This window comes from Dichomitus squalens (assembly GCF_000275845.1).
Source record: "Dichomitus squalens LYAD-421 SS1 unplaced genomic scaffold DICSQscaffold_54, whole genome shotgun sequence".
NCBI lineage: Eukaryota > Fungi > Basidiomycota > Agaricomycetes > Polyporales > Polyporaceae > Dichomitus > Dichomitus squalens.
In genome coordinates this window covers 80,804-105,234 of record NW_006766936.1, presented here as the reverse complement: position 1 = coordinate 105,234, position 24,431 = coordinate 80,804, and the positions used below count along the sequence as shown (strand labels likewise).

Below are 24,431 nucleotides of genomic sequence, written 5' to 3'. Positions count from 1 at the left end.
GCCGTTCTTGCATTGGATCATGTGGTACGCTGGGACTCATCCTCTTCGGGCAGAACTAGTTTGCCCAACTCGGCCGGTCCTCCAACGCCAGCATATGCCGGCAGCAGATAAGTGGACCGCACAGTCTTGTGTTACAGACATACATTCCTTTAACCCTTCCGACTTCAGGCGCTTATTCTATCCATCTTTGTCGGACAAGCATGCAGACCCACCACCAGACCTCGCAGTCGTTGAATGCGTTGCTGGCGCCATTCAGCAAGCAGTTCCAGAATGGCCTCCTGCGGCAGGGTACATCGTCTGTGCCATTGCTGACGACCATGTCGCAATACTACATGCTCCAGCCTTCCAAACGACTCAGGCCTTGCCTCATCCTCCTGATGTGTCAGGCCACGAACGGGCTTGGCTCAGACTGGGAGACCAAGAGCACGAGCTTGTGGGTCGGCTGCTCAGGTAGTGATGACCCATCGCCGTTGTCCAAAGTATCAGAACTGATCTTTCTCTTCGATAGCCGAAACTGACGCTCTCGAGAACATACTTCCTGAGCAGCTGTCGCTCGCCCAGGTGTTTGAGATTCTGCACGTCGCGTCTGTCAGTCTCCACATGTCTGTAGTCCACACAACTGCTCATCTCACCATCTGCAGCTTCTGCACGACGATGTCATCGACAACGCGGAGACCCGCCGCGGGTCCCCATCCGTTCCCGCCCTCTTTGGGAACCGTCGCGCGATTCTCGCAGGAGACTTCCTCCTCGGTCGCGCCATGCGCCTCGTCGGGACGCTCGGCTCGCCAGAGGTCATGTCCCTTGTCGCAGAGGTCTTCTGCACACTCGTCGAGGGCGAACTGCTCCAGGCAGGCTACACCGACCTGTCCCTCGGCAGTGCTGTCGTCGATCCGGTCCAACTCCCGAGAGTCGCCCAGGATCCGGCCGAAGACGAAATCATCACGTCCCTCTGGCAAGAGTACCTACAAAAGACATACATGAAGACGGCAAGCCTCTTCGCGAAAGCGATGGAGTGCGCTGTCATACTCGGGGGCGCGACGGCCGAGGACCCGTTGAGAGAAGCAGCATCTTCCTTCGGCGCATGCCTGGGAATGGCCTTCCAGGTATGTACGCTGGCACGCCTCCGCCAATTACATGCTGACCGACGTTTCCCTTGTCAGATCGTCGACGACTTGCTCGACTTCGAGGGCGATCCGAAGAAGCTCGGAAAGCCTGCGAACGCGGATATGCGGCTCGGGCTGGTGACGGCACCGGTCTTCTTCGCCCTGCAGGAAGACGAGAGCATCCGTCCGCGGGTGCTTCGTTGCTTTGAGGGACCAGGGGATGTCGAGGTGGTAGGCACCATGAGCTAATTTGATGCGTTAACAACGTGTACTCATTTGTACCTCATCTGGTCCTGTGTACAGACAGCCGACTGTGTGCGGAACACTCAGGCGCTGAGCCGTACCCGGAAGCTAGCTGAATCTTACGCAATGAAGGCGCGCGAGGCACTGAATATAGTCCCCGACAGCGCTGCGAAAGAGGCCCTCTTGAAGGTCACGTTTGCTATACTTGCCCGGCAGGCTTGAAGGTAGACAAGGTTGATATCATGGTGTAGTCGCCCGTAGCAGTCTGTTTATCTGTCTCTGACACCCGCTGTGTCTACGTTGTACGAGTGAGTAGAGCAGTAATCCATGTCAGGCTGTTTTCGCAACGAGTCGAAACCGAACCTACGGGCGAACAACATCCAAACCAATCACAATGCTCGATTCTAGCGCCTTCATGATTCACTTCCACTTGTGTTTGTGAACACAACATGATATGATAGATGAATAATCCTTCCCTCTGCAATCTGCGGTAGCGCGCTCGAGTGTGTAGAGCGCTCGGACAAAGCGACAGCAGGATGGCAGCCGAAGGAGACTAGCAAACCGTCTTCAGAGCATCTACATCACGGGAATCCGTCCATACATAGGCGAGATACGCGCAATCGCCAACCAAACCTAGCGGAGGTCGTCAGTAAGTAACGTTGCGACGTGCCTCGCCCCACTTACGTTATAGAGCCTGTACGACGTCTTGTCCGCGCCAGGGGACCGGAGGAAGTAGAACCGCGACCCGACATACAGGCCTATTGTGATAAGAGCCAAACGGTGCGCATTCGGGAGGTGCCATCCTTCGCTCAACCCCAGGGACCACAGCGTAAGCCCGACCGGCATTGAGAGGCGTCCGGCGGCGGGCATCACGATCGGAATCGTTCGCCGCTTCTGGACTCTGTCGCCTTCCTCGTCCTGAAAGTCTTGAGCATGGATCGTCGTTAGGACGATCGCGATACTCGTGTAGTGCGCAGCCAGGGCCGGATACGAGAATGAGAGGTGCGCGCCTGTAGAGAAGCTACTCGTCAGACAAGGTTAATGAATCCGTACTGGACAAGCAACCTACCAGCTTGAGCGACTGTCATCGCACCGGCGTCGAATGTTGCATAGCCAATGGCGTTCAGAACGTTTCGCGTGAACCAATGGGAGTCGAGTTTCAGCTCATTATGGAGGAGAATGCCAACCATCAACACGGCACCAACCGCCGGGATGCCGAAGGAAAACGACAGGAACAGGCAGAGTGGCAGGAGGGCCCATCGAAGCCTAGTCGCCTGACGTACAGGGAGGCGACCGGCGGGAATCGGTCTCCATGGCTTGTTCTGCGCGTCCTCGTCTGGGGATAGACTCTGGTTGGAGACACAGAACTGGAGGAGATGAAGCCATGTCCAGAGGGCGGAGCGCGTAAAGGCCAATGAGTTGGTGTTCGGAACTGTGCACCATGCGAAAAGCGTCTAGAATGAATTATTCAGCTCACATTGTTTTTGGAGAAAGAACCCATGTGAACTATATGACTCACTATAGGGAAGAAGATAGTTTTCATATCCGACTTCGTGAAGAGATACAGCGTATTCGCATGATATAAAGCCTGTCGAAGTGGTACCAAGATTGGCGCTATATCCATAGTGGCGGACGAAAGAGGGACTCTGAGACGAAGAAAGCAGCAAATGCAAGTGTCAGGAAGATATCAGGAAGGGCTCGTCACGCCGGGCTAATGTCTTACAGCCCTGAGAATGGCTACCCTGTCTCTGATCGTCCAGACGCTGCGCACCTGACATGTACACGTCATCCGCTCTCGGAGACAGGTGCCATCCAACGGCGTGTTCGTGTTTCTTCCGGAAGCGTTCACGTCGATTCCATGGACTGCGACCGCCCTGCGCATGGTCCGATAGCGCTTCTCATGTGATTTGCCGCTCGAAGACCAGAAGACGAAGATGGCGCACAGGATGGGGCACAGGATGGATCATATATCAACTTCATATCCACAACAGCGTCAGACGCAGTTGGTCCGGCGGCCTTACAATGTGAAGAGCTGAACTTGAGAATGGTGCAGGACGCGGACACCCAACAAATTTCCTCGGTTCTTTCGAGATAGTATGGCCAAAAAAACTTCACGATAAGGGAGTTAGCTACGGCGACAATCCGAAAGGAAAGTCTGCAGCGCACCACGTTCGATAGCGCTACGGATAGCAGCACCACAACGGTCGCCGTTGGTAGCGATCCGAGACAGAAACCGCCGTCCTCACACACGCAAGCTCATGCATCGTGAGTGCCGATGTCATGTGATGCCAAACAGACTACCTGGGTAGCTGCATGGCTTGAGGCTATTTTGAGTAACGCTGCGTATCTGTGTGAGGAGATTCTAATTTCTCGAGACAAATCAGCCACTGCTAGCGGCTCAGCGGGCCACGCTGGTCGGAGCGCTACTGTTGACGCCTGTTTGGCTGTCATCCCACTCTGGTCAGTATTTCTCACATTGGGCTGTGCATGTCGTACAGGACCCAGATCACCTTTACTTCGCAGCGTTCTCCCGGAGCTCCTTCCTTTGGCTCTCCCCCGCTCGATGAATCGTCCTCAAGTCCCTTATGTCGGTCTGCAGCACCAGATGCATATCCTTCTCAGAGAACACATGGGCAGAAGGGACCAATCGTTACCGGAACTTCCCATCCTTGATACAGAGGGTGACTGAGATACTTCTTGTTCTCGTGTCGGAGAATGTCACGTATGCCCTTCTGCATTGGAACAGCAAGTTAGCTCCATAAAACCCCTCGAATAGATTTTCTGGGTTAGCTTAGGCACTACGCGCAGTCTGCGATGTCTTTGCTCAGTTCCCTCGACACCTGGATGCTTGCGCTGGTCGTGCTGTCATTCTCCGGCGCGCTCCTTTGCATAGCATATCCAGATCGCCTCGTCACCACAAATGCTCGCCCTGACCTCCCAGGTCCTACAGGACACCCTCTATTTGGCAATCTACTCCAAGCCATTCCTTGGCAAGGCCGCATCCTCGATTGGTTCGACCACCTCCTGTCGAGCTATGGCCCTTTCTGCACCTTCACACTACTGCCGTGGGGGAGAGGCATACTCATCAATCGTCCCGAGTGGCTCGCCCACATCAAACAAGGTAAGGGAGAACATGTTTCTGTAGCTGCTCGTCGATGGTGACTGTGGTCAATGCACGTAGCCGATATGAAGGCGTACTCGCGTGGACCATACGCGATCGAGATCTTCACCGAGTTTCCAGGAGGGAGGACTCCTGTTGCCTCAGAAGGGGCTCAATGGCGACTTGCAAGGAAGTCGATTTAGTCAGTGTCTGACCTTCGGCAACGTATCCAGGACTGATGGATGCTTCTGGCACAGCCCCATCTTCACTGTCAAATCTTTCACTGAGCACGTCTCGCATGCCATGAACGAGGTAGGGATACGTCGTTCTTAACTGTGTTAGTTCACTCATCCTGTCTACTCTCCTCAAAAACATCATGACTAGATTGTGCCAATGGCTCGAGCACTGCTACTTAGCGCGAGCAAGAGGGACGTGCCGATAGATTGGAGTGGTGCGTACGGCACGTGAGCAACGCGAACACAGCCCAAACTGATTCGTTTGATAGACTTCGCCGGTCGTATCGCCATTACCATCTTTACACTTTCGCACATGAACCACCATGCCAACGTACTCCAGGGCGACGTCACTTGCTTAGACCGCGATGATCCACTCCGCGATGCACTGGCTGTGCTCAACAGGGTTTCCGCGAAGTCAGTGTGAATATTTACGTCATTTGCGCGAACACTCATAGCCTATGCTCTTTCAGACGACTATTCAACCCTGCGTGGCGCTTCACTGAGCTCGTGAGTTCAATCACACAGACGACTGAGCTCCCCGTCAGTGACAACCATCACAGCTCAATGGCGATCGTTTCCGTTTCTCCCGTGCTCGGTCGTACATCCGCGGACTTGTCGACCAAATCGTGCGCGCACGACAAGCCCATGCCACCGAGAAGTCCAAGGAGACCGCGCCGGGTCATGCCGACTTCCTCTCTGTGCTCCTGGAAGACCCTGCTTTCAACGATCCTATTCTCATCCGTGACATCATGGTGACCATGCTCTTCGCCGGCCGGGACAACACTCAGAACGTCCTCGCATGGGCGCTCTATTCCATCATGGCGGCGCCCGAGTGGATCGACCGCTTACGTGAAGAAGCGACCGCGAATAGGCACCCGACGCATGAAGTAGACTACTCTGAAGTATCAGTGAGTTTCGATCGTCCTCTCTTTGCGTACAGGCATTAAGACCCCATATCACTCAGCGCTACCACGTCCACCTCGCTGTATTTTTTGAAACTGTGCGCTTGTGGCCAGGCTTGCCCAAGAACGCACGGTTGGCTCTACAGGATGACGTTCTTCCGGCTTTGCCAGAGTATGATCTGCCTGCGGTGAAGATCGAGAAGGGTGATTATGTGTTTTGGTCTGACTATCACATGATGCGTAGCTCGGGTGTATGTGTCGACTCTTCAGTTTTCTTGGCATGCCCGCTGATTGATTCGATTTCTTCGTAAGGTATGGGGACCGACGGCCAACATGTTCGACCCCGGACGTCATCTAGACTCCGAAGGTCATTTCACCAAGCCCGCAGCACCCAAGTTCAACTGTTTCGGCGCAGGACCAAGATTCTGGTCAGTCAAACGCTTTCCACTCTCAAGAGTAAGTACACTGACTGCCCATTCTCGACAGCCCAGGACAGCAGCTCGTCATGTACGAGTTCGTCGCAGCTCTGGCCGGAATCCTCCCGTATTTCGACTTTGCTCCCTCCGAGCGTCCCACGACGTCTGGATTGACTTACGAGAAGCCGGAGCTAGCAGAGGCGTTCACAGCATCTTTGACTGTGCCACTGATAGTCGACGTACGTGTACGCGAAGGAATTGAGTTGGGGGTCTGAGATATGTGGAATAGCTGTAGACGAAGATCAAGTTGGAATACTAGGCTGAGATGACTTCGCTTGTACTATAGCTACGATGGCCTTCAATCCCACCGATGCTGAGCTGTGGGTTACCCACGATATGTCAAACGCTCTGGTGTTTGTCATTTTTCATAGTTGGCTAGATAACGATCGCAACAACATCATTCCCTTGTGCTGCTTTGTTGTGCTGCTTTAATGCCGTGCTACTGAACTACTCACAAAATATCGCAGATGCAAGCTAACTTGACTCTCCTTTAGACGTACAACTCAATGACGACGAATATGGATGCATCTCAATTAGTGACATTGGCCCTGGAGAGATGACCATATGGTCATGCACTGTCAGATGTACTGTAGTATACGAGGGCTCGTCAGAAGACCGAAGGCCTAGCGTATACTGACAGAATGAAAAGGCGACATCGGGTTTGCATCCAGACACTATACGAGATTTCGTCTCTTACAATATCACATTACGACAAAATGACGTCAATAGCATACAACAATGCAGGTACGGCACCTGCCCCGCCACCCCACTCTCGGCGGTGATCTGGGTAATCACACGTGATTACACAGGGCATTCCTCTACCGGACCTGCTTTCTCGTCCATCACTGGCATGGTACCATTTGTGGAGAGCGTTCCTATCTTGAAGTCCAACACTGCAGTAGAGTCTCCGTGGGCCATGGAGTCCTTCAGTTGAGTCGAAATGGCCCCTCCAGCGAACGCCATCTGCGATTGGACGAAGAAGATGAGTCTCCACTCCCAGTACGGAGGTATGATTCAGGTCAAACACCCACCGACTCCAGCTCCATATCACCGATCGCAGTTCCGGACCCAGGACCACCTTGCAGAATGTCAGTTTTCGAGGGGTCCATGACCGTCGTTGGCTTGTCACCGCGCCTCTGGACGAGGCGGCGTGTGTTCAATCTGGAATCGTACTTCAGTTCAAGGACCATACAAGCTCGGATGCCACGTATGACTTACGCAACAATGAAAGAGTTGCTGTATACTGACATAGGACCTTATGAGAAGTCACAATCGTACTGAAACAGTTCGCAGCTCACTTTGTCCTCCGACCATCGTGGCGACAGTGAAAAGGACACTGTGAGGCTGTACAGCAGCCTGAGATCATATAAGCTCAACGCTGCCTAGCGGAAAGAATCTGTAGACGTACAAGTATGATGGAGACGAGGTTCGCTACACTTTTTCCAAATCCATATCAGCGCTTAAATCGTGCAACATGAAGTGATTCCGAGTACCAGATGAGGAACCCTGGTATTGCTCAGAATAAGCCATAACATTGTCGTGGCAAAAAGAACAACCTCACCAGAGCTGACGGAATATACGATAATCATGTTGATCATCTTGTTGGTACTGAGCGGATGGTCAGAAGCCCGATGGTATACGCCCAAAGCGCCGTCAATTTACCGAGAAATACCACTGCGACTTGTGTGTAGGGCAAATATGAGAACACCTGTCAACTGGACATCTGCAGCCAGCATGAATGTCGGGCTTGCAATTGAACTGCCACCAAGCTATGCGTAACGATCAGTGTGACTGTACTGTATACCAGTGTGAACGACTCACCCCGCCATTGGATGTATCCTGCTGGAGACTATTGAATTTGAACCTGTAGCGAAGTCTCTTGAGCTACTGTAGAGTTCGAGCATCTTGATTGGAGAAATACAGACGTTTCCGCACCCAGGACTATCAGACTGATCAGTATTGTGGCATTGACGGCATAGACAGAACGTACTTACCAATGAGGAACGCTGGGGTTTGGGAGTTGTCAGATTCACCTTCGTCTTGGAAGGAAATTCGACGTACCGATTCCAGTGAGAATCAGGAGTAGCTATTGGCGGCTTTTGATCAATCATGCAAGACACCTCCAAGAGTATAGCCGGAAATCCATACCGAGAATATAGCGAAGAATTTGTGACGACGTCCGACTACATGGTGCATGATTCAATCGGAAGTCTGCGAGGAAAATGTAAGTGTACTCACGCAAGTACACCCGCCTGACGTAGAAGCTGTTACCCGAAAACATGTCAGCGCTGAAAACCTCGGATATGGGACGAAGGTGTACGAACAGTTCCACGGCAAGGTTTGTTACGGCCTTAACAACATATCTCAACGGATGAACGCGTCGCCTGACAACACTATACACTCACTCCAATGAAGGGTAACACCTGTGTTCGTCTTCGATCAACACCGGATCAATGAATTGAACCTCTCGGAGGACGATACATACCTTAGCGGAGCTATCATGGGGAGTTAGCACACGGCGATATGGTATGACGCTGGAGACTTACATTGCAGCACCCGCAATGATGACACCAGGGTTGAAGTAATTGGTGACCAGGTAGAAATAACTGAGAGGCTTCCGTCAATCAAGTATCAAAACGTGCGTCATATCGGCTTACGCCGTATGCATAGTGAGTGCCGTGCCAGCCGATTGAGACCCCCTGCGTTGTGCCATTTGTGTCATTTCCGGATAGATTCATTTAATAGCCAGTAAGCTTACACCACGATTATGACCTTCGGGAAAGAAGTAAGTCTTTCTGTCTGAACTCCCTTGTGACAACTAGGATAACGTCTTACCCAGACTTTGAGGTACCAAGGATCAGAGCGGTATATTTGAAAGTATCGAAACGTCTGTTGCAGTAGCACTCCCTCAAGACTAAGATTGTGCAGTTAGCTCGAACAAAATGATGCGACCATGACAACTTACACGGCACTCATCCATGTTCCAACAAGCCATGCGCCTATTCCGGTGAAGAATGCAGATGGGATAGGGATCAGGCCTATACTCGCCTCTACGCTAGTGCTATGGGTGAGTGTTGTCATGGTCGAACGCTGAGTGGCGATGGATGGCGCTCATATTCCCCGTTGAGCAATTATATAGCAGCAATGGGGACTTCGTGCGGTAACAAATTGACAGGGCTGCATGGGGTCCTGCCAGGGAGTATCCGCGAACCTGATAAAATTCACAGTGGTGCGTGTGAAGACCCGATTGACAACTCGTGAAACTCCCAAAGTGTTCCTGGACGCTCGAGATGGGCCGGGAGGCAAATTTAGATAGTATCCACTGACATGGACCCCGAACTTCGTCCGGTGCTGATATGCTTCTGTCAACGATTGTTCTGTGAGATGTGCTACTGCTGGAGGATCCGGACTTACTAGACAAAGACGATGTAGTCACACCGCAGGCCGGGATGCCATCATGGCTTCCCTTACGCGCGCGTTCATGGCGGGAGCAGTGTGGGTTTAGCTCCGGAATGGAAACGCGTCCACCAGGGAGTCGACAGGCAGGCCGGCCCGGGCGCCATAACCCGAGGTCGAAGAATATGGTAGAACCGTCCGATGCACATCGATTTGCCTCACGGTAGCTCTTGGTTCTCAGATAGGTACCTGTATCGACTGATGTGACCGCTCCGTTGTGCGAAGGAAGGGTGCAATACCAGAGAACCATCAAGTGAGGAGCGTTGTACTGGTCTAGTGCTCTACCGTGTCGCAAGTTGACGGGAATTCAGCGATTCAAGATCTCGGCCGCCTGAGAGCGGCCAGTTCGCTGAGATGACTTTGGCATCGTATCTTCGAAAGATTGATACTTGCTGCGAGAAGGCAACTCGGACAGAAGTAGAGAGGAGGAAAGCTGCGCTCTGCGCATCTCAGCCGGGTCGACGATGCGTCATTGGAAGAGCATTGCTCGTGAGCGCAGTGGGCGTGAGCTCTGTGGACCTGGCCGCAACGAGGCTCCCTGCACAGGTCGAGCTCAGGCAGTGCACATGAGAGAGTCGCGAGATGCTACTCGAAGATCCCTCCAAGCTTGCAACGCGGCGTCCGATGACAAGTTTCGTCGACAATCCTTTCCTAAATCCGAAGCTACGCTTTAGCTGACGAAGAGTTGCATAACGTTCGAAACTGAGTCTACATACAGGGACGCAATGTAGCGCAGAATTTCCTACGCGATGTACCAGCTCTCGTTATCGCTAAAAGTCTTACGTCCGAATAAGATATTGCGGCCACAGCCGTTCCGCCGGACCGTTCGTGCATCATCGTGCGGTTTATAGGGACGAAGGTAGAAAGATGAGCCGAAGAACGTCAAAGAGATGCAGCTCCAAGGCTTCTGCCATCTTTCATCCTTGCGAACGTGACGTCGCAATCAGTTCTGCCGCCTTCTCCGCCATAGCCACCACAACAGCGCAGGGATGCCCGGAGACTTGGTCGGGGAAACTCGATGCGTCCACGACTCTCAGGCCCCGCACGCAATGCACCCGCAGCTCGATATCAACCACGCTGTCATGCGGAGAAGAGCCCATTCGCGCAGAAGACGTCTGTCTCTAAGTAGATTAGCTCAAAACACCCCACGAGAAGGTACAAGCACAGCACTCACCGGGTGCCATGCGGATTGCCCGTAGCGCCGAATGACTGCTTTGATCTCTTCGTCCATGATCTGTCGAACGGAAAAGATTAGGAACAGCAGCGCGGCTGCAAACAGTACCAGTGGGGAAACACCTTCTCCGGGTCCGCATCGCCTGGCCAGAATAGCGGGTCTCCGGGTGCGGACAGCGTCCGAAGGTCCAGCGCGTCGGACAATGGCGGAGCCCTTGCAAGCCGAAGCAAGAGCCGTGTCGCCCTGATCATGACGTTCCAATCGCTCTCATTCGAGAGGTAGCTGAAATAGCATCTGTCAAAAATTTTCGACGGCACACCGCAACCATCTACTCACTTGGGATCAATGATAGGGTGATCGTACACACTTGCGGAACGTAGTTCAATTGACCCTTTGCTGCACGGTTTCAGCAGAACAGAGCCCTTCGCAAGAATCAGCATCCTTGATAACACTCAAAAGAGACTTAGGGAGCTTGCCGCAGTGATGCCATGAGTCCCGCGAGGAGGTGTATGAGCGCCACTTTCAATGACAACAAACGGAGCAATCGCAAACTCTATGTCCGGTGCACGAGGGCCAGAGCTCATATCCGTGACAGGAAGCGACTCCCCGTAGGGGAGGCTGTGATGATGTCAGCTATACTGGCAAGAAGCCATAAGCGCGCTGAACTCACTTTGGGTCATCCGAGCGCACAAATATGCCGACCTGCGTTGCCAGGGAGGAGAGTGGCCCGGTTCCAAGAATGAGCCATTGGACCAAAGCGACAGCCGACCAGTAGATATTATAAACGACCCAATCCCAAGTGAAGCCCGGTTTCGCGCGGAACAGCAGCGCCCCTGCAGAGAAATGCTTCACAGCACAGCAGAGTCAACCCGGCGACCGGATACATGACAGTAAGGACAGCCGCTTACATCCAGCAAGTTCTGGCCTACTTTGGGGAGATCGCGAACGACAGGAACGTTGAGCTTCTCCAGATGTGCACGAGGTCCGATACCAGAAAGCAAGAGCAGCTGAGGCGACCCGATCGCCCCAGCCGACAATATGACCTCCTTGCGAGCGCCGACAACGTACTTCGCGGCTCGTTCGCCTCTACTGATCTGCACGCCGACGGCGGTGGGATCGCCCGTCTCGTCGGACGAGAACAAGATTTTCTCGGTAGTTGTAGATATTGCGACAAGCAGATTCGGTCTTTTCAAGACTTCTTCCCTCAAGTACGCGGTTGCTGCGGAAGTCCCTGTTGTAGAGAGTCAGCGTTGGTTGCAAATGTCAGATGAAACCCCGATACGAGAAACTTACGTTCATGTTTCTCGTCAATGCTGGCGACGAAGTAACCAGCACCGAGCGTTCCCTCCGAAGTGTTGAAATCGCTAGGTTGAGATCAGCAATCATATGGCTCGGCATAATGATATGTAAAGACTCACTTTGAAGCCGGTATTCGCAACGTCTTAGCAGCCTCAATGACCTTGGCAGAGATAGGCTGCACTCTAATCAGACAGGAGAATGAGTCCGGCTGGGTAGAATGCTTACAGCTATTGGCACGTGTGAGGTGATCCAAGGACCATCACGTCCATGACCCGATGGATCGACAAGGTGCGAAGGGTGCGACATATACCTTTCCGCCTTCCGAAAGTACCTGAGCGCGTTCAGCTATCCAAGTGCAAACGCTCTACATGCCTATATGCACTGACTTTCTCATCGATTCATAGCCCCATCCTGTGGCACCTTGGCTCTCCCACGAGTCGAAGTCTGCAGGAATTCGAAACATGACATCATTTGCATGTATAGCAGCCTACTTACCTGCTGGGTCGCACTCATGGTACAGCTGGGCATTGATGGAGCTGGAACCGCCAAGTATCTTTCCCCGCTGCCAGTCGACTGGTCTGTCACCAAGCTCCCGCTGAGGTCTTTTCGGCGTCGATGAGACGACGCACAGGGCCCCAGGAGAGATCAAAGAGAGTACATACTGAGTGCGGTACTTCCAGTCATAGATGGTATTGAATAGGCGGGGGAAACCCATGGGTATGCGGCTAAAGAAACTGCTTCGGTGACTGCAGGAGCATGAGCGAACGGTTCATGCCAGTGCAACTGTGGCGCAGTGTCTCCGACGCACCTCGTTCCAGCCTCTATGAGAAGTACCGTCACGCTGGGATCTTCAGACAACCGAGAGGCCAGCACACAGCCCGCAGTCCCTATACACTCGTGAGACGAGGCCATATACGCCACTGTCGTTTCACTTACCGCCACCAACTATGACATAGTCGAACGAATTCCATTCTCCAGGAGGTATCACCGCAGCACCATCAGCAGGAGACCACGGCGTAGCGTATTGCGATGGATCAGTTGCAAGAAGTCTCGAGTGACCATAGCCCATGGCTGGCTTGGTTTGACGCGGTGGGTCGCTTTCAACAACGCAGTATGCTGAAGACGTCTTGTAATGAGGGCGCCCATAAAGGGCATCCGCTCCCACGGCCGTGCAAAACGGTGGCAAGGAACACGGCCTACGTAATTATCTCAGGCCCACTGCAGGACCTTCCGGAAGGATGGACGGGAGAAGACGCTATGGTCAGTCGGCGCTGATGGTGGATGATGCAGCGATACTGATTGGGGACACACAAAGCCTAGCAAGGATCCTGGAGCTTCTAGGCAAAAGATGCAAACAGTTGTGAGGCAGCAGACGGGGAGAGTTTGTAAAAGGGATTGGAAGTATATCAAAGTAGGATGTCCGGAGGTCAAGCGGCGAATGATGAGGCCTTGAGGGGATGTTGTCGGGTTTTGCGGTATTGCAGAGAAGCAGATCATCTAGTTGCGCAACAGCTTGCAAGAATATGTCAACCATAGCATAGCATAGTCGTTTTGCATCGCAGGTTAGGATGGATAGACGTGCCGCCGTCATCGTAGCCTTGGTGCAGTACCATGAATTGCAAGGAACAAGCCGGAGCTACGTGGCTCGCCACCGGGAACCTCCGTATCGGCACGACGGACCGGAGGTTAGACGTTGTCGCTGTATTCCTCCTCGACTCATGGACGCGGGCTTGGGATTGATTCGCTTGTCCTCACGTCGTCGGATCTCGAACGCGCGGGGGAGTATAGGTACGCCTTGAGGCTGCCGATGCCGCCCACGCTCAGCTTACCTACTTGTGCCGGGCTTCCGCGAGCTCCCGTTCACGGATGCCTTGCGGGAATTGAGGCTCGAGAGCATCATGTTATTGGAGGGGTCACTCGACAGTGTGCCTCATCACGACCGGCCTTGCGCTGACCATCCTGGACGGGGCCGTTGTCACCAGTCGTCATGACTCTGCCCTAATTGTGCTCGACATTCCTAGGCTGGCTGTGTCAGCGTTCTGGGTATTACGAGGCTTGCAGTCGTGAGAAAGCAGTGAGATATTCTGTCCTGGTCTTTATGTCATTGCCGCATCGTGCTATCTAGTCGAGCTATTATGAGGGCGAGGCGTTGTTGTGGAACTGCAGTGCAATGACAAACTCGATCAGCAGGACATGCGGATCGCCGAACTCCGAGCGCGAGGCAGTCAGAATGGACGAGCTGTCGAATCACATCCCTCAGCGTCCCGTGACAATGCGGGCTAGTTGGCCTACATGTCAATTTCCTTAGTCTTTTGCTTAGCGGGGTTGGATTTTGTGAAATGATGTGTTACAGCCCTTTTCGCCACCCATGCTCTATGTACGAAGCGATTAGGTGTATGCAAGAAAGAGCGCTCCTCTCTGCCGGAGATTTGGCGGTCCAAGATCTATCACAATCCCCACATCTACACGCGGATGCACCACTGAAGACAGGTCTATCCAAAGCCCATGCCTACGTTGCATCTTCGACCTCGTCCTCTCTGTCATCACCTTCATGAAGAGAGAGCTGGGCTCCCAAAGACCCAATGAAGCGGCTCGTATTCCTCGATGTTTGAGGTATGAATGCAATTTCCCCGAGCGAGACCGATCTGGAAGAGCCGGCGAGCTTGCGCTGGGCATTTTGCAAGTCGATAAGGAACCTCGATGTCAGGATAGCGGTTAAGCTAGACACGGCATCACGGCGAGTGTTTGGTAGTGGGATACAACGTAGACGTTCGGTTCCCCGAAAACAGCGGTCAAACTTGTCAATCCAGTTGCATCGCTCGTAGCGACCTGGGAATCGTCAACAAGATACCGTCATGCTAAAGTGCAGCTCACCCCAGTCAGATAAAACGACATAAGCAGAACGGTTAAGACTAGTAACGTCCTATGGATCCCAGAGTGATTACCTCGGCTACTCTAAATATGAGTTCATGCACTCACAGAAAGAAGATTGTCCCTGTGAGATATGAGTATGAGATACTGGTAAACTCATCAGGCTCAGGTGATGAGCTGTAAGACACACCATCAAGGAGAAGGATGCTTGCGAAGGTTTGCTTGCGAAGGCTCCGGAGAGATAGCTTGACGGTCTCATATGTTCAGAACCAGGTAACACCGAACAATACCAAATAACAAGCAATCAAAGAAGATCGCGGCGCCACCTCCACTGTCACGTTTCGTCTCAGAACGTGCCGCTACTTATTATAATGCTGTGATAAGTGCACGTACGTCTTCCACCTGTAGCGTCAGATATCACATTAGAGCAACGTGACCGTAAACTTACTTCAGGACTGTGCTCGCCGGTATCGGATCACTGCGTGTGATTCCTAGCACTGGATCATTCAAAACTGAATCTGTACAGGTTGCCCTTTGGGAGGATTATACAATTGAGTGCTGCTCGGACATGGCAGATCCAGAGTACGCACTACATCTCCGTAACGATGGGTACTGAAGAAAGTGCAACAACAGGCTATCGATAGGGGTCTGGGCACAAGGCATATGACCTGAGCGTTGAGAATGCTGTACAACAAAGTCGCTGTCAGAGGTGTCGACTCAATGCAGAGCGTGCCAGTAGAGCAGTCTAGTACCAGCCCATGGTAGATACTGCACGGCCCTTAACACGACCGTGGCAACAAATGACGAAGACACACTGTCCATGCGTAAGGCCCGTTGCACAATCAAGAGGCTGTCAAGAACGATGTATACCTCTGACACAGTGTCAAGCATTGATCCGCGCATGCTAAACGTAGGAAGACATACCTCTACAGAATAAGGAAACGAGGACACACTAACGATTCGCTCGGCAAGGGTGACGTATCGGTTCAGCAGAAACAAAATTGTCGCGCCGGACAAGTGGCCTCCCATCCAGAAGAGTGTTACCTCGCTGTTGAAGGTGATGATGTAGTCGTAAGCCAATAGTGCTGCCAATGAGGATGCATTCTGCTCGTCAACACGTGCGTGGCGTTGATTGCCTGCATGAGGAACAAACGAGCGGAGGCGTATTCCCAGCGATTTGTGAATCTAGACGGAAGTGTAGTAGCTACATGACGTGCAGGGGCTACAGCACTCACAAAATATCCAACTCGGCCTGAACCACTGAGTTGTATGCCGTAATGAGGTGTTGAGGCGGTGGCACTGCAGAGGCAGAGGTATCGTGAAAGGCTGGTAGGGAAGGTGTGTCGCTTGGGGGAAACACGCCATGGCTAGTTCTTATGTACACGCTTCGAGACGCCTTTCGTAGCTAGCGCCAGAGACCTGCCAACGAGGTTCGTCTTCCGATGATGTATCAGCGTCCTCTGGCGATGGTCAAATGCTAGCATAAAAATGCACGTTATTCTTCACTTAGTATATCTGTCGTTCCATATTCAAAGGCAGCTGTATGAAGGTACGAATGAGTGGCAGCATCCGCAGATCCAGCAACTGAGGCGCCTGACACCACTACAGCGTCGCCAATACTTCTCTACAGCGACCCGAGCTTGCGATGCCTCAAATGGCCAGCCTCCGTAGCGTCGTAACGAGGGTAGTGTAGTAACGAGGATGATTGAGATAGATGGATGCGTACCTCGTCGATTGTCATGACTTTGCGCCGATAGAAGAGCATGGCAGACCTCGACGTCCGAGAGCGCTAGGGACACGGCGAAGATATAAGCACAGCACTCACTGTTGCCGTGCGGAAGTCCCGTAGCGTCGAATGAGATTGACTGCATCTATCAAGCGGAAAGCGTTACGAACAGCCAACACCGGTGGGGAAGCACCTCTTCCGGATCCGCATCGCTTGGGCATGGCAGCGGATTCCCAGGTGCATTCAGCGTCCGAAGGCGGAGCGCATCGGACAATGGTGGAGTCCTTGCAAGACGGAGGAGGAGGCGTGTCGCCCTAATCATGAGCTGACAATCTTCCAATGTTGAGATAGCTGTCTCGAGATAGCTGAGACAGCATCTGTCGGACGCGCCATCGACCGTGATGGCAGACCGTAACCATTGACTCACTTGGGGTCGATAAAGTTCCAACAACTTACGTCTGTCAAGACCGGCGAAGGAGTAGCCAGCGCAAGGTTTTCCTTCCGAAGAGTTGAAATCGCTGAGTTGAGATCAGCAACGATGATCTCGGTGCAATTGCAAGCAAAGGCTCACTTTATTATGAGCGGATATCCCCAACGTCTTTGCAGCTCCGATTGGACAGGTCACTGAAAACGTCCGGGTAGAATGCTTATATCTATTGATACGTATGAGGTGACCCAAGGTGGGGAGACTATTTCCACAGAAACTAACCCTGGTGGGGAGAACAGAGACGCACAGCTTCGAGGGGTTCATCAGGGCACTCTGCAGTGGGAGGACATCATGAAGAGCTACGTATGAATACGTCATGGACAGGGTACGTCTCTTTCACAGGACCAGTTCCCCTAGGAGCTCAAGGTCGCTCGATTCGAGCGGTCTCTTGCTCTCGGCAAGGAGGTGGAAAGCAGGAATTCAAAGAGGTCAAGAGGCCGTAGCAGGCAATCTGGGATACGATTAAGAAGGGAGGGGGGAGCCGTAGCAGGAACCTGCAGGTCGTCGAGATTCCGGTGTCTTGAGTCTTGGACAATATAATGGGCGCCCGTTACCTCCCTACCAAGGACGAACGGAGACCCCGCTGCTGCGCTCCTCAGGGCGACCAGTGAGCAAGATGCTAGAGAAGGGCATACCGCATACTGAGCTCCGTCCACTTGCTAGAGCTCCGTTTGGGGAAGATGCACGTCCTCCACATCGCACGCAGAGCGGTGAAGAGCAGATGAGCCATGGACATGACGGTCTTTGGGGAGGTACCCACAACAAGTGCGAAGAGTGCGACATATACTACCTTTCCGCTCTCCGAAAGTACCTGAACACGTTTAGCTCGCAAGGCGCAAACTCAGGACATGATGTATGGCGAGTGATGGTAGCCCATTCCCGGTTTGCGCTGAGGAAATTCGTCGCCGTGAGGAAGGTGTAGGAAGCGGTAGACGACTTGTGAATAGGGCGCCCATGATGGCCTCGGGAAGACCGTTCGAATTCGCGGTATCGCCAAGAAGTAGGTAGTGGTTGTCATAAGGTAACATAGACGAGCTACATACCGATCGAGACGTGGGAAAAGCACTAGGTGCGCATCTGCCAAACACATACAAGCAGCGGTCAAGTCTTGATGAGCGCTGGGGATTCAGCACTCCTGCAGCACTTTCATTCCACTCTGGCTCAGTTTCAATGTCGTGTATACCGGGTTTGGCATAAGCCATCCTCATTAGCTCTCTCAATGACTGGGTTATCTCCCGTCAGTCTACGAGAATCTGTCTAGCACAGCACTCACACAGCCTGTGGAGGTCACTCGGTCGAAAACGGCTCGCTAATGCTGAAAACTGCATCATGCTTCCAGGCTCTAAAGAACTAGCATCAAAGAATTTCCACAACGTTGTACCTTCCTTAGTTCATGGTGAGGGGAGAACGTGTACGCTTGGCCTATGCATTCGCACTTCACAAGCCATTCTTTCACCAGGCATGACTCGGATGGGTGAGTCTCCCTGATTCTGAATATCATCCATCTGTAGTTCTTGTACTCCGTTCCTACAGCGTACCATGAGCCTGCAGCGAAGATCTACCACGGCGTTTGGACGTAGAGCGCCTATTATAGCTATTCCTGTATGGGGCTTCCACGCTGCCCGTTGTGCGCCTGGCTTCATGTCCAAACCGCGCCCTTTTGGAGTGATTCCTTGAAAATGTCTTTTAATCAGGATATCATAGAGCTCTCTTTGTTGTATGTTTTCCATGAGCAGCAGCAATTTCCGTTCTCGAGCGGACCGCCGTTCGGATGAGGTAAGATGACACAGAAACATCAGTTCGCCTGTCAAATGGGGAACCAGAACGCTATAAATGAAATGCTCTCCTTTCATGTATCAAAGCACCCACGCGTCCCGCCCTGCCCACGGTTCTCCTCCATTGCTGCAGTCACCTTTGGTCCAGCGATGGGTGTGCTAACGTCGAAGGCTGCCCCGGTCAGCGGCCCCTCATCGATTGCTACTCCCTGGACTCCCACTGTGAGTAGCGTGGTTTCCAAAGTAGAGACGGAGCACTGGAAGTCCTTTGACTACATCATCGTTGGTGGAGGTGAGTAGCGCCTCTCTCACCACGGTCGCCCACTCACGCTCAACCATCTGGAGGCCCGGCGGGGTGTGTCCTGGCGTCTCGGTTGTCGGAAGACCGGACCGTTAGTGTCCTCCTTGTCGAGGCCGGGAAGAGGTTCGTCTCCTATCGGTCCAGCCATGCATATGCATAGAGCTAATCGGCACACGCAGTCACGAAGGCAACCTGTTCTCGCGGATTCCTTTGGCGTGGAACAAGCTACTCAAGAGCGACGCGGATTGGAACTATGATACTGCGTATGTCACATAGATCCTTCCTCCAACGTCCACGTGAGTTTAACGCACAGAGTAGCCCGCAAGAAACCATACATGGCCGTACGGTATATTGGCCAAGGGGGAAGATACTTGGGGGCACAAGGTATGTGTTGGCGTCGATGCGACCTGGGTACGTCAGCCGACACCTTGGAACCCCACAGCTCGATCAATGCCATGATATACCACCAATGTCCCCCAGACGGTGCGCATGAGTACATGTCTCGCCGCTTCCGTGTCCTCACCTTCTCGCAGACTTCGACGCCTGGGAGCGACGAGGTGCTACGGGATGGGGATATGCAAATCTGAAACAGTCAGTGCGATCCCCAACGAATTCGAATACGACTGTCTCTTCAAAGGGCACTTTGTAGCTATTTCGAGAAAGCACTCCAGGATGGTCCACGGAAAAGCAAAGTCCCACTGCTCGCTGTACGTTCCGCTTCGGTTCTTCGTGTCCTTGCTACGGCTCCTCACCAACACATCATAGCCTGTGTGCGCCGCCGTTCTGAAGGCGGCAGAAGCGCTGGGCCTGCCAATCGTCAAGTGCGTGACAGTTGCCCCGCCGCTAGATGCGTCTACTAGAAGTGTACCTTAGCGACTTCGATACCGAAGGTACTCTGGGTGCCGGGCCATTCGCGGCGGCAGTGCATCGCGCTGAGCGTAAGTCCTGCCGGCCTCTTCGCGTGCCATACTATCTTCTGACTCCAGTACCAGGAAGCTCTGCGGCCGTCGCCTATTTGAGCAAGGAGGTCCGCAGCAGACCTAACCTAACCGTAGTGGTGTCGACCTTCACCGAGCGAATCCTGTTCACCGAAGACCTCGATGGCGTGCCCAGGGCGATCGGGGTACAGCTCTCTACAGGTCCTCTTGCTCGCAGGTTCGCCGTCCGCGCCAAGCGGGAAGTGATACTGTGCTCTGGTGTCGTAGGATCCCCCCAGCTCCTGCAGCTCTCAGGCATCGGAGACGCGTCTCAGCTCGAGCAGCTGGGCATCCCTGTTGTCCGCGATCTGCCGTCCGTCGGACGCGGCTTGCTTGATGTACGTCATTCTCGAGCTGAGCGGTCTCGTCAACATGGGGCCTACTCAAATCACCACAGCACTTTTCCGCAGGCACTCTGGTACTTCGGGCCAAGCCCGGGTGCACATGGGACCACCTTACCCAAAATCCCCTCTACGCGGCCCTTGCGATGATGAAGTGGCTCTTCTTCGGCCGCGGTCCTATGGCGTCCCTCAGCGCCCAGATCGGCATCTTCACCAAGCTGCACGACCCGAGGTCTGTCTTTCAAGTCCAGTACACAACTTTGAGGGGCTCATAGACAGGCCTTAGCTTACCGTACGGGCCTACGCCCCTCCCTATCAAGGACCTCACCTCTGGACCCAACGCTCCCGACTTGGAGTTCATGGTCTTCCCCGTGGCTGTGATCAATTATGGGTTGGGCTTCCCTCGTCTCGGGAACTACGGGATCTCTGTGGTATGTGGACGGCCTCAGTCAAACGAGAGTCGGCGCTCACCGTATGGGTGAAGGGTGCGGTTCTGCTGAAGCCTGCAAGCACTGGCACCGTCTCCATACGATCGTCTAGCGTATACGATCACCCGAACATCGACCCCAGGTGAGCAATGCCTTGACAGCGTGGCAAGTTTTCGCGCCGGCTCACTCATAGAGATGCCTTTCGCGATAGGTACTTCGAAGACGAAAGCGACCTGAAGGCGCTCGTCCGGGGCACGCGCTTCATCCTCCACCTCGCGCGTACTGCGCCTCTATCCTCGGCCCTCGACCTACGCAATCTCTCCACTGCACCGCAAGACCCCGACTTCTACTGGCCCGGGGACGCCGACCCAGACAAGGTATCGGACGAAGAACTCGAGGCGTGGGTCAAGACGCACGCGACGTCTGCTCTGCATCCGGTACGTCCCTCGCATCACCACTTACTAGTTGCACCGACAAAACCCACACCAATCTGTCCAATCTATCCAGACATCGTCCGCGCGGATGGGCACCGACCTGACGACGAGCGCAGTCGACCTCAGGTTGCGGGTGCACGGCGTGCGCTCCCTTCGCGTCGTCGACGCGTCGGTGTTTCCCGACCAAGTCTCCGGCCACCCCTGCGTGCCTGTCATCGCGATCGCCGAGCGCGCTGCAGACTTGGTCAAGTCGGACTTTCTTGCCAGCCAGCTTGCGCGGTCTTGAACGAGGAATACAGCACGCGATGACTTCTTTTGAATGCATGTATTTACCATACAATTGCATAGGAGTAGTGATGATGGTGCTATGATACAAGATTATCCCTATCATACATTGGAGTTAACAGCCTAAGATAGTCCAACACTGTCACGAGTTGCTATTTTCCGGGTATCCAACAAAGTCGTCAACAGCGCTGCTCACGCAACCTGTTGCTGTTGCGCCTCGATCGGGTTCGCTTCCGAGGTAGGCTGCTTCTGCTGCTCATGCGCCAAGTCCATCGTCTCGGGCAGAGACGCATCCACAGACACGAGCGGCGTGTGCTCAGCGGGCGGGGGGGTGTGCACCTCCTGCGGCTCGACCTCCATCTCCTCAGCCTCGCTATGCTCGTGGCTGAGCTCTGGCGTTAGAGACCGTGCGCGTTCCTCTGTTGCAGCTAATTCCGAGGCCGTGTTGTCGGATTGCGCATGTTGTGACGGGGCGGATTCGGGCGATGAAGTAGCCTCCGCGACGGGCACGTCGATGTCGGCCAATTCGGCCTCAGGCTGCGAGGGCGCCTCGGCATCGTTCGCGTCGGTGATCTCGATCTCAGGCGTGGGCGCGGACTCGACGGGTTCGACAGCCTGCGGGGTGGGACTAGAGATGGGGACAGAGAATGATGTCGAGTTCGTGCCGTTCGAGGGCGAAGGGGGCACAGCGGTAGCTGCAGACGAGTCGGAGACAGGTTGTGGGGGTTCCGTCGTTGGTTCGACCTCCATCGGAGTTTCGGTCGCGGCAGACTCGGACGTTTCGCCTTGAGGCACCTGGGCCACCTCCGCGGACGTCTGGACAGACTCGACCGGCTCGACCTCCATCTGCTGCGACTCAGCGGGCGCAGCGGCCTCCTTCGGCTGGTCCTCCGTCCACCACCTCCACACGACGCCCCTCCACCTCTCGACGCGCTCCGCCTCCCTCTCAACCGCCCTCGCGAGCTCCCTCCTTGCCGCGCGCACGCCCTGGTCGCCCCTGCTCTCCACCGCGTCCAGCTGGCCCAATATCCTATTCAACTCCTCCTCGTACCCGTGCAGGGGCGCGTTCGTCGGCGAGTACGCGAGCCTTGGCGCGCCCTCGAGCACGTCCGCCTCGTCGTCCTCCGCGAGCCGCGCGAGCTTCTCGACGGACGTGTCCGCGCCCAGCGAGACGGTGGTGGGGACGCGGCCGTTCGTCGGGATGTCGTAGTCGAGCGTGGACGGGAGCGTGAAACCGTTGCGCGCGGCGAGGAAGCGCTTGCGGATGGCCGCGATGGACGCGAGGGCTGCGCGGCGCGAGACGCGGGCGCGGTAGGCGTCGCGGATCTTCTCGGCGGCCGCGAGCTGCTCGGGGGTTGGAGGCTGCGCGGGCGAGGGTGTGGGGACGCGTTTCGCGGAGGACTTGGGCGACGTAATGGGGATGGATGTCGATTGGGAAGAAGGGGTCTTCTTCACCGGGTTGGGAGATGGAGCGCGCTGACGCTGGGTAGTAGTGGTCTTGGGGGTCTGGCCGAAGGGGAAGGGGCGGACGGGGCTGGGTGTGGTGCCCGTGCGACGGCCGGGTTGGGTGGTGCGTGCGCCTTGGCGACCAAGTCTCTCCTGTATCGAAATCAGCGACTGGTTCTTGTCAAGTGGACGCGTAGGATGCTCACCTTCTCAGACTCACCGACGGACGCCGGCGGCGCGAGCCCGAGGGCGCGGAGGATGTCGAGCGGGTCGATGGGCTTCTGCTGCTGCTGTTCGCGAATGCGGGCGCGCTCGCGCTCGCGCTCCCTCCTAGCCTCTTCCTCCTCGAGGAGGGCGCGCCTGATCCTCTCCTCCTCGAGCGCCTTCCGCATCCTCTCCTCCTCCAGGAGCTTCTGCCGGGCAGCCTCCTCCCGCATCCTCTCCTCCTGAAGAATCCTCCGGATGCGCTCCTCCTCGAGCCGCCTCCGCTCCTTCTCTCTCTCCAACTCCAGCAGCTCCCTCCTCCTCTGCTCCTCCATCAAATGCCTCCTGCGCTGCTCCTCCAACATGGCGCGCTGCGAGTACGGGTCGAGCCCGAAGCCATAAGGCCGCTGACCGTCCATGTAGCTGAGCGGGCGCGACCTGGCAGAGCTTGGGCCAGGGTAATACGAGCCCAGAGCGTCGTCGAGGGGTTCGAGGCCCAGGTCGAGGTCGTTGTACGAGTCGAGATAGTCGTCGTCGTGATACGAGTTGTAGGGCGAAGCATACGCACGGCGCGCAGCCCTCGCGCGAGCGGCGCGGGCACGAGCCTCCTCCTGGGCACGACGGGCTGCGGCATACTGCTCACGAGCCGCGCGCTCCTCGGCGAGAGCGCGGAGGTACTCGGAGTCTGAGGGGACGGAGTAAGAGGGCGCCGAGTAACCGTAGTATGGGAACATGGTAGAGATGTGCGACGATAGACCGCGAGTGGTAGTCGAGATGGTTGTTAGTGAGGACTGGGGCGGGGGGATGGGATGGGTATATAACATACCTGGGGGACATGTTCGAGTGCCTTCAGGCGTATGTGGCTTGTTCGAGAATATGCAGATCCACTTCCTTCTGGGCAAGACGACGAGCAGAGACGGAGGGGACGAGGGCGATCCACCACGCTCCAGCGCACCCGAGAACATTCGACCTCCGCGGCCCAATCCGGAAACCCTCGTTTAGGCAGCTCAAGCGCCCGACGACCACGCCTGGCCCTCTACTTGAATCCAACGATCGTCTCTGAATTGTTGAAAACTCTGGATCTACCACGTCTTTTCATGGCATCCTACATGGGATTTACATGATGAAGAAACTGCTAGCTCACGACAATCTTCCTCACCAATCTCA

General features: G+C 54.6%; 7 protein-coding genes across 7 annotated transcripts; 3 read left to right on the top strand and 4 right to left on the bottom strand.

Annotated features, from left to right (window-relative positions):
- Positions 1-200: 200 nt before the first annotated feature.
- On the top strand, positions 201-1,568 carry DICSQDRAFT_173926 (terpenoid synthase; the record flags this gene model as incomplete). Its single annotated transcript, XM_007369725.1, has 5 exons — positions 201-450; positions 509-588; positions 642-1,103; positions 1,161-1,334; positions 1,407-1,568. 5 exons carry the CDS (start codon positions 201-203, stop codon positions 1,566-1,568), a joined length of 1,128 nt encoding a protein of 375 aa, XP_007369787.1.
- Positions 1,569-1,922: 354 nt separating this feature from the next.
- DICSQDRAFT_69381 (uncharacterized protein) lies at positions 1,923-2,970 on the bottom strand (the record flags this gene model as incomplete). Its single annotated transcript, XM_007369724.1, has 4 exons — positions 1,923-1,979; positions 2,031-2,356; positions 2,416-2,800; positions 2,866-2,970. The coding sequence occupies 4 exons, from the start codon at positions 2,968-2,970 to the stop codon at positions 1,923-1,925; spliced, it is 873 nt and encodes a 290-aa protein (XP_007369786.1).
- A 1,190-nt stretch (positions 2,971-4,160) lies between these two features.
- On the top strand, positions 4,161-6,319 carry DICSQDRAFT_173924 (cytochrome P450; the record flags this gene model as incomplete). The annotated part of the gene is made up of 11 exons (XM_007369723.1): positions 4,161-4,467; positions 4,528-4,648; positions 4,704-4,758; positions 4,831-4,897; positions 4,952-5,096; positions 5,153-5,189; positions 5,243-5,590; positions 5,647-5,835; positions 5,897-6,012; positions 6,071-6,239; positions 6,296-6,319. The coding sequence occupies 11 exons, from the start codon at positions 4,161-4,163 to the stop codon at positions 6,317-6,319; spliced, it is 1,578 nt and encodes a 525-aa protein (XP_007369785.1).
- Positions 6,320-6,861: 542 nt separating this feature from the next.
- Positions 6,862-9,038, bottom strand: DICSQDRAFT_183187 (uncharacterized protein; the record flags this gene model as incomplete). Its single annotated transcript, XM_007369722.1, has 22 exons — positions 6,862-7,023; positions 7,092-7,221; positions 7,279-7,303; positions 7,359-7,416; positions 7,469-7,496; positions 7,554-7,566; positions 7,622-7,668; positions 7,723-7,829; positions 7,882-7,924; positions 7,986-8,001; positions 8,055-8,066; positions 8,122-8,146; positions 8,209-8,243; positions 8,299-8,324; positions 8,385-8,410; positions 8,466-8,483; positions 8,546-8,555; positions 8,607-8,666; positions 8,718-8,759; positions 8,819-8,832; positions 8,896-8,974; positions 9,026-9,038. Coding segments are annotated over 22 exons (989 nt in total), but the record flags the coding sequence as incomplete, so codon positions are not given.
- A 1,395-nt stretch (positions 9,039-10,433) lies between these two features.
- Positions 10,434-13,119, bottom strand: DICSQDRAFT_163390 (GMC oxidoreductase; the record flags this gene model as incomplete). The annotated part of the gene is made up of 15 exons (XM_007369721.1): positions 12,926-13,119; positions 12,798-12,876; positions 12,652-12,735; positions 12,485-12,591; positions 12,376-12,433; positions 12,215-12,320; positions 12,109-12,164; positions 11,984-12,054; positions 11,599-11,921; positions 11,361-11,536; positions 11,167-11,308; positions 11,027-11,112; positions 10,813-10,972; positions 10,691-10,750; positions 10,434-10,637 (listed from the first exon to the last, which is right to left on the bottom strand). Exons 1-15 carry the CDS (start codon positions 13,056-13,058, stop codon positions 10,434-10,436), a joined length of 1,845 nt encoding a protein of 614 aa, XP_007369783.1. The 5' UTR covers positions 13,059-13,119.
- Positions 13,120-18,998: 5,879 nt separating this feature from the next.
- DICSQDRAFT_173921 (GMC oxidoreductase) lies at positions 18,999-21,615 on the top strand (the record flags this gene model as incomplete). Its single annotated transcript, XM_007369720.1, has 15 exons — positions 18,999-19,140; positions 19,194-19,272; positions 19,329-19,412; positions 19,468-19,533; positions 19,592-19,632; positions 19,683-19,740; positions 19,799-19,856; positions 19,915-19,970; positions 20,023-20,087; positions 20,142-20,464; positions 20,524-20,699; positions 20,754-20,898; positions 20,952-21,037; positions 21,107-21,332; positions 21,403-21,615. 15 exons carry the CDS (start codon positions 18,999-19,001, stop codon positions 21,613-21,615), a joined length of 1,818 nt encoding a protein of 605 aa, XP_007369782.1.
- Positions 21,616-21,806: 191 nt separating this feature from the next.
- On the bottom strand, positions 21,807-23,998 carry DICSQDRAFT_129468 (uncharacterized protein; the record flags this gene model as incomplete). Its single annotated transcript, XM_007369719.1, has 2 exons — positions 21,807-23,213; positions 23,267-23,998. 2 exons carry the CDS (start codon positions 23,996-23,998, stop codon positions 21,807-21,809), a joined length of 2,139 nt encoding a protein of 712 aa, XP_007369781.1.
- Between the last annotated feature and the right edge of the window lie 433 nt (positions 23,999-24,431).